Source organism: Cheilinus undulatus, linkage group 24 (assembly GCF_018320785.1).
Source record: "Cheilinus undulatus linkage group 24, ASM1832078v1, whole genome shotgun sequence".
NCBI classification, from domain to species: Eukaryota; Metazoa; Chordata; class Actinopteri; order Labriformes; family Labridae; genus Cheilinus; species Cheilinus undulatus.
Window position 1 is genome coordinate 17,731,537 of NC_054888.1, and position 8,374 is coordinate 17,739,910.

The following is an 8,374-nucleotide window of genomic DNA, read 5'->3' on the forward strand; positions in this document are numbered from 1 at the left end:
TCCAAATCATGTTCAGTCAATTAAATCTACCACAGTTGGACTCTAATTAAGGTTCTCAAAACCTCATGGCAAAGATCCGGAGAAAAGGGAGGCACCTGAGCTATATCTCAAGTGTTTTTGCAAAGGGTCTGAATACTGAGGAATTTGCATACATTTCTAAAATTGTGTTCACTTTGTCATCAAGTTGTTACCCAACTTCTCTGTCTGTAAACTAATTCTTTTTTTCTTTTTGTTATGGGGAACTTTGGAATTTTAGGGAACAAGTGAAAATTAAAATATAGCTACTTTCTATGCAGAACAATCTGCCACGAGATCTTCCCCTCCATCTTTTATATTGCTTAATCATGGTAGCATGAAGAGTGGTGGATATATCAGGCCTTTGCTTTGCTAATATCTGTGTAAATGCTTCAACCTTTGCATTTACTATATACTGCTCTTAGTGTCTGTGTCCATAGCTGCTTTTTTTGCACTTGCTGTGCTATTTTTTTTTTTGTTGTTGTTGTTGTTTTAAATAATACTGATGTAGTGCAGCGTTTCCAGGTCTCTGCAACTTTAGCATAGACTCATCCTCAGCATCAGCTGTTTTTTTGTTGCTGTGCTCTCAGCACTCTCGGCTAGAGAAGTTCAACTTTGGGCACAGTTCCACAATATTTAATTGCTTCCCCTCATTATAGTAATGAAAGTCTAGAAGGGGCAGGGCTTCTGATATCAGCTTTGTCAACAACTATAGTCTAATTCATAGCATATAAAGCCATGATGATGTTTTGCCTTTACTGAGCATCATAGAGGGGGTCCAGGGATTCTCCCTGGACCTCTCAGGGTGTGTGTTACTCTGTGCTTCTGCAGTGCCTGTCTCAAAGCGTGATGCAGTGGAGCTTCTTGAAAGTGCTGTTCGAAATTATACCAAACTACAGAGAGGAAACTGATATGACTCCTCTTTTTGGGGACACAACTTTCAGATCTGGAGCTGTTAATGCAAGGACAGGATTCCTTTGCATAGTTTTCATTTTTTAAGTTTTGGTATAAGCACTCTGAAACTGCAGTTATGAGCTCAGTAAGTGCCATCTATGGACACAGGCCCTTATTCTTCTGCTTAAACTCTGCTCTCATGTTCTTACTATACGCCTGTTTTTCTCATGTCTTCACTGTTTCTGTGTCTGTCCCCCTCTCTGTGTACCGATACTGTTTCTGTGATAGCCGGCCCACTCGCGCCCCCTCCCCCCTCCATGCAGATCACCCCTCAGCTGCCTCTGATGGGCTTTGTGGCCCGAGTTCAGGAGACTAGTAAGTGGTTTTTAGCCCCCTCACTCCCCTCCCTGCATGATCGCTATCTTTGAAGTCCTCTCCCTGACTGTTTCAGTTATCTGTCCTCTGCTTGGTGGATTTTTTAATGATGTGAAAGAGAGTTCAACCTCCAATATCTGCTTTGTCTGGGATCGTTTGCCTCCTTGAATTAAGCTGACCTTTGAATGAAATAAGATGGCTACAAACTTTCAAAGTACATGGCTGGGAGTATTATTTTTGGGGTATTTTGCCAGCAATTCCTATGAAAAGACCAAAACTGAAAGTCTGACCTCCATGTTTTCTGATGTTTCTCCAACTTGTGGCTTTAAATTGAGTATCCCTGGAGATAATCAGCAGAAATTAAGTATGTTCTTAAGCATCTATTTCCATATTCAGCTAAACCCTCACTTAAATTTGGTTAAAAAGACTATTCTAAAGAGGAGAAAATCCCTAGAAAACAGTCAAATTCTTCACAGGGTCATTCTCAACGGGTGTGACGTTAGCCTGATATACTCTCTACAGTAAGGCGAGCATTGTAAGCTAGCGCCGCCAGCCTTCATTCCTCTTTGCAGATTAATATCGTGCTTCGATATGTGGCTTTTTTTCATTTCGAGTGGAAGTTATACATGAGTTCAACCCTCGACAGCCTACATACCACTGTATTTCCATTTACTGCTTAAAAAGCTGTCATACTGCGCTGTTCCTTCTACACACTACCTTTTTTGTTTTTTATTTTATTGAATTTTATGTCAATACAAACAAAATAGGCATAATCAAACAAAAAATAATACAAATACAAATCTCAGGTTGAGCAGATTTAAACATGAATAAAGGAAAATTTTAACCGTAAGTGTAAGTAGATAACAACATTAAGGTAAAGTAAAACAGACATCTGGCAGTAGGAGTTAAGATGTAAACTAAATAGACATAAACAAAACAACAACCTAGGGCTATCTCATAGCAAATTAAAGTTATTCAGCAATGAGTGTAACTTCATGGCTTTTTTGTCTTTACCAAGTGTCAAAGATTTGCTTAAAAGTTTTAACCCATTCTCCCAATAATTCAGACTGGGCTTAGTTTTAAAGTACCTGCACTTGTGAATAAAGGATTTTCCAAGTAAAATCAAAGTATTAAGGACAAGCTCCACATTTCCATCTGGAACAAAGGTGCAGTTACTCACCTCAGTATTAAATCTCATGCTCAAGAACTGGTTTGTGGGATAAATTTCATTTAAGATTTTAAAATTTAGGTCCTTCACTTTTGGAGGTAGTGGATATGAAATATATCTCCTCCTTATCTTCTGGATTTCCACCTCCTTATATTCTTGAAGGATATATTCTACAAGCTAACTGCTAGAAAAGAGCATAAAATACTGGGGTTTCAAGACTGTGTTTATAAAAAATGATGGGTAATTCGTTTAACCAACTCGTAAATCCCTCACCGATTAATTTGGCAAACGAATTCAGTCGTTTTAGCAATTAATTTTACGCATCCTGAACAGACATAGAAATAATGTGTGTAAATTCAATGGACTTTTTTTGTAAGTGCTACACATAATAAAGTTATTAAAAGGTATGAACGTTGCCCTAACAGCTGGCTACTGCTACAAGTGGGGCTGCATTTTTGGGGGGAGTATTTTCTACCTCAAAAAGCCCAATGAGACTGAAGAACATAGAAATTGGGCTTTAGTATACAGAGAAAATACCTCCAAGTGGTGTAAATAATTGTAAGTTTGGACCTTTTATGGGAACAATACAGGATATATTAAATACCTTTGTGTAGCCTCTTTATTTCATGAGGTTATTAATGGCACAAAACATAACTTGTGTGCAACAAGAGATCAACCGACTGTAAGACAGTTGCATGCAAGCAAAATCCCACCCACACACACCACAAGACGGGAGGTTTTATTGTGTTTTTGACACTCAATGCTCACAAAAGTTTCAGTATTTGAACAGAGTTACTGAAGTTAACACCTTGTTTCCTGTGGCAGTGAATGTTGTTGGTTGAAACTCCTAAACAGAAGAATCTTGTGAAGCATGATGCAAATGATGATGCATGCTTATGGTTTTATGCATGACCATATTTAGATTCTGTTTTCCTTTGTTTGTCCTCATCCTGATTTCTTTCAAGAACCCCTAAACCCAAGGTGTCTTTTGAGAATCTTTAAATGGAGATTTTGTTTTTATGTCCATCAGTCTGTTTGTTTTAAAGCACCCAGCATGGTCTGTTATTTTTCTATTCCTCTTCTAAAGCATGAGACTGCACGTCTTTGACCTCAGTCATCTCTGTGCTGCTTTCTTTGCCTCTAATTGGTCTCTCTTTTCTTCCCGCCCGCCTAAAATCTACTTTTAGTCTCAGACGTGCCGCCCCCGCCTCCTCCCGCAGAGGAGCCGGTGTTTGAAGAGCCCACACCTCCTCCCCCGCCTCCAGAGGACTATGAAGACGATGAAGATGAAGAAGAGTCGGCGGTGGTGGAGTACAGTGACCCCTACGCCGAGGAGGACCCGCCCTGGGCCCCACGCAACTACCTGGAGAAAGGTGAGCTTCGTGATCTTTTTGAGGAGGCAGATTTATAAAGAAAGCTCACTAAAACACTGAAGTAGACATTTAGACTGAAATTGACTTCTCAGTCTTTCTAAACATTTTCCTCAATTCAGCCCGACATGTTTGGAGTCTTTTTAAACTCCTGTTTTTAAACTTAAAATGTAGGGGTCACACACAAGTATGTTGGAAGCAGATTTAGTAAAGCCTTATAAATTAGGATATGCCAGTGAGGGCAATGAAGTCCAACTAACTCAGTCATATAGGTCAGTGGTTCTCAGCCTTTACAGCCTGCAACCCCCAAAATAAAGGTGCCAGAGACTGGGGACCCGGACTGTACCTGAAGGTGGTTGAACACAGCCACGAACAATCAGGAATAGTCATGTGCAGACAAGGCCGCCCATAAGGGGGGGATAAATGGGAGAGCTTTCTGGGGCCCTGCCAAACTGGGGGCCCATGGAAATCAACAAAATCATGGTCTATTGTAAAGTTAAGCTCTGATATCCATATTTTATGTCTAACCTAATAATAATAATAATAACTCTTATCAAAGCAACAACTACTCTTTTTATTCTATTGTGCTGTAGTGAATAGCTTCTTAAAAATATTTCTTAGAAACAGAATTATAATGGGTTAAAAATGGCTAGAATTGGTGGAAAAGGTAGTGAAATGGGATTTTGAAAGTAGCAGAAATGGATTTAAAGGACAATAATTAGATAAAAGTGTTAGAAAATAAGAAAAAACAGGCAAAATGGGTTACAGTGGTAAAAACAGGCAGAAAAAATGGTAAAAGGGGATTAAAAAGTGGTTGAAATGGGTGGATAAGTTTGTAAAATTGCATAAAAAGTTGTTGTAAACCAGCAAAAATGGGTTAACTGAGGCAGAAATTGGTTAAACAGACAAAAAGGACATAACAAATAGTAAAATGTGGTTGAAGTGGGCACAAATTAGTATAAAAAGTGGTTTATAGAGGCAACAAGGGGTCAACAGAGGAAACAATAGGAGGAAAGTGGCAAAAACAGGCAGAAAAGTGAATGAAAGGGTTCAATATAAAAAAAAATGTAGTTTAAGTGGTAAAATGGCAAATTAGGGGGAAGGGGTGATGAAAACATGTTCATTATTAAAAATACGTGCTAAAGGCTCAACAATAAAATCCACAGACAACTAAAAATTAAGGCTTCTAAGGGCCAGCCACTTTCCTTGTGTCTGAAGGTCTGAGAGTGCTAAATAACAAGCTCACTGAAGCTTTTTTTCTCTTCAGTGGTGGCGATCTACGACTACACCCGAGACAAAGAGGACGAGTTGTCGTTCCAGGAGGGCGCCATCATCTACGTGATCAAGAAGAACGACGACGGCTGGTACGAGGGCGTGATGAATGGGACCACGGGCCTCTTCCCCGGCAACTACGTCGAGTCCATCATGCACTACGCCGACTGAACAATCCCCCACATCGGAGCAGATGAAGGGCAGGAGGAGCCGTTTGGATTGGGGAAGGGATAAAGGGTGAGGGAGGGAGGGGAGCAGAGGGATAACGGTCAAAGACTTTGATCAGACAGAGCATGATCACCTCCGGGCGAAGGGAGAAAAAGACGAGGGAAGAAGATTTTAACGAAGTTGCAACCTGACAAACTGAAGCCCGGTCACTCTCTCGACATAAGGCGCCATTGTAAAACAACCACTACTCTAGCTATATCCTTCCCTGTAATATTTCTTTCTTTGATTTCTTATTTGACTGACCAGACCGGGCGGTGAGGGATTTATTGTATTTGTGTTACATCAAGAGGTCACTACATTGATTTTTGCTTCTTTTTTCTTCTGTTTTACCAATTTGCCCTTATTTTAAAGTATATTTATTTTGACTTTTGTAGTGGAAGAAATGGTGAGGAGGAAGTTTGGGCTGCTGAGTCGGGATTTCCGCGTTGCAGCCTTTGAGAAAGGGCTGGAGGAGAATGCCTTCAATGTGTAGATTTTCTCCATAACACTCCAGAGACATTTTAGAGAATTAACTGCTCTGTATATTTACAGTATAATGCAACATCATCCTCGGTGGAGGGAACAAACAGTAGTTTCCGAAATATCTGGTTAGGTACCTCGGCAGGGAGCGTGCCAAAGCTGACATTCACATAGATATAAAAGCACATCAAATGTCTTAAAGGTGACACACAAAGGGAATGTGAAGGGGATTTGAAAAGATGACAGTGCTTTAAAAGGAGTTTTGCATCTTTTTTGCAGACTGAGTTAAAGATTTGCACCACATTAGCTCAGAGGAGCAAATAATGCCTCTCCATGCTTCACTTTGACAGTGGTGTGCGTTTTTCCAGTGAAGGAATCGTCATCCAGCCCTCGAATAAAAGAGGAAAACAGGATCCTCAGTTGCACAATAACTTGGATTTTGAAGTCTGCAGCTCCTCTCGAGAATATTGAAGTGTATTAGCTCGAGTGCTGATCATTTGAAGTGTTCGTATGCATTTGAGACGATTTTTTTATTTTTGCTGTTTCACCAACGGGTCCAGAATGGAGTTCTTGCTTGCAGAGCGGCATGTTTGGAAGAGGAAAAATATTCTTTTCTGCTCTACTGATGATTAATGTCTTAATATTTTTAGATATGGTGTGGTTTGGTTTTTGATATTCACCCACGATGATTACAACTACGATGCATTTAGGTCATTTCTAAGACGCTTGTGCCATATTGAAGTGCGTGTTGCTGTTCAGAGGTTCTCACTTCATTTGCAATAAATCGGCCGGAGTGGAGTGGAGTGTCGTTGAACTACAAAAACTTTTCTTTTCCAAGTTTATCCCAGAGTTGTTTTTAATCAAAAGCACATACATTTGTAGTAAAAAGGTGTAGAAGAAGAAATAATATAAATGTGAGATGTATTATGTCCTCAAAACAGGACTTATTGAATATGAAAAGAAGCCAGCTGTTGTGTTGAAATGGTTTTAACCGTCGCAAGCCCCCGATACTTCTCAACGCCGCCGGTTTAGGCGTCCTTCGTCCTCCGTAAAGTTTCCGATACGCTTGGCTGTTGGGTGTTTGCGAGGGCTCAGTGCTTGTACTTATGTCAGAATCTTTATTTTCTATTAAAAAAAAAAAGAAATAATAACAAGTGGGTCTGTATGTGAGTCTTGCATGCCATTGTTCTTATCTGTACTGGTGTCCCAAAAAACCTTATGTGGCCAGATCACCCATCCTTAAAAAGACAAGCAGCCCTGCAGCTCCGACCAGGAACCACCAGCCTCATCCAAAGAGACTGTAACTCAAGCCCACGTCCGAGGAGCTGCGCTCTGACCTGAGGGAGGGGAGGGAGGGACCCGGCTTCCTCCCCCCTCTGACTGTAGCCGCCGTTAACGTCCGTGGTGAAAAACCCATGTCTAAGCTGCTAGTGAATCCTGCGGACAAGAACCCCTCCCCCAGAGGTGAACGGTGATAAATGTAACACTCTAAGTTCAAGCTTGTTTCATAACACTCAGAAAATGACACTTTAAAAAATCTCAAATGAAGCCCTCAGTCTGCAGGATTCACAGCTCCCAGGAGTCACAGACGTCCCTTGGGATGTCAAGTTTAACAGTCCATAATGCCATTGTGTTGCACAGTTAAAGTTGAATTGCAGAAGTATCATATTTGTAAAATCATGAGAACAAAGACAATAAAATTATTAAGATTTATTGATGTAGTCTTGCCTGCTTCTTGTGTTATGAAACCATAAAATGTCCTGTTTGTGTGATTGAAGATATAACTGATTATTCTGAGAATGGTGAGTTGTATCCTCAAGACATTATCAAATTATAATTTGGATTTGTAAAGGAAATACTAAGTCAGAGACAGGGATGAGAGAATGGGAAATGATGTGGTCAATGAACCACAGGCCGGACCTAAACCGAGGTCTCCCACGTACATGAAGTGCTGACCAACCACTAGGCCATCTAAACCCCAGAGAGTATTTTTTTAATAAGCCATTTGGGACTTAACAAGGACTGTGACAGATTATTCATAATCAGGGCTGGAAAGTAATTAATTACATTTACTCACACATTAGTTATTAAGTAGCTTTTTATGTGCTTTTACTTTCTGAGTACTTTTTAAAAGTCAGTAATTTTACTTGAGTGTATTTGTGGGAGGTATTTTACTGCCCTACATTTTTAAAAGCATCAATTACTAAGTAAAAATCTGAGCACTTAAGTCTTATATGAGGAGATCCAAGGTTTCTGCTAACAACATGAAACTAGCCAGCTGTTTGGCTCTGACAACATATGAAGGTCAGTAGCACATAAATGATCCCACATTTCATCCCAAAATAGCTGCAGCTTTTTACTTAAGTCAAATTTTAGAATAATCAACCTGACTGGAGATTCATATTCTATTGTTGTTAAGGAAAGATCATATTTCACTCTAATACCTCCTTGGGTACTTTCAATAAACTTAAAAAAAAAAAAAACTTTTTACTTTTACTTGAATCGACATATGGAGCAGTCATTTTAGTTAAATAATTTTGAACCAAAGAAACTACTTCCATTCTGTTATTAGAGTCTTGTACTTCTTACAGTT

The 8,374-nt window shown here is 39.8% G+C and overlaps 1 protein-coding gene across 6 annotated transcripts in view; it reads left to right on the forward strand.

Annotated features, from left to right (window-relative positions):
- The window catches only part of abi2b (abl-interactor 2b), a 33,887-nt gene extending 26,393 nt beyond the window's left edge, over positions 1-7,494 (forward strand). For 3 of the 6 annotated variants that reach the window (XM_041781853.1, XM_041781855.1, XM_041781858.1), the window contains 3 exons: positions 1,198-1,284; positions 3,640-3,825; positions 5,090-7,494. In XM_041781853.1, the coding sequence (XP_041637787.1) occupies positions 1,198-1,284; positions 3,640-3,825; positions 5,090-5,265 (449 nt within the window). In that variant the 3' untranslated portion in view covers positions 5,266-7,494. The remainder of the gene's footprint in view (positions 1-1,197; positions 1,285-3,639; positions 3,826-5,089) is intronic. The other 3 variants (XM_041781856.1, XM_041781857.1, XM_041781859.1) reach the window with 1 other exon arrangement.
- Positions 7,495-8,374: the final 880 nt, after the last annotated feature.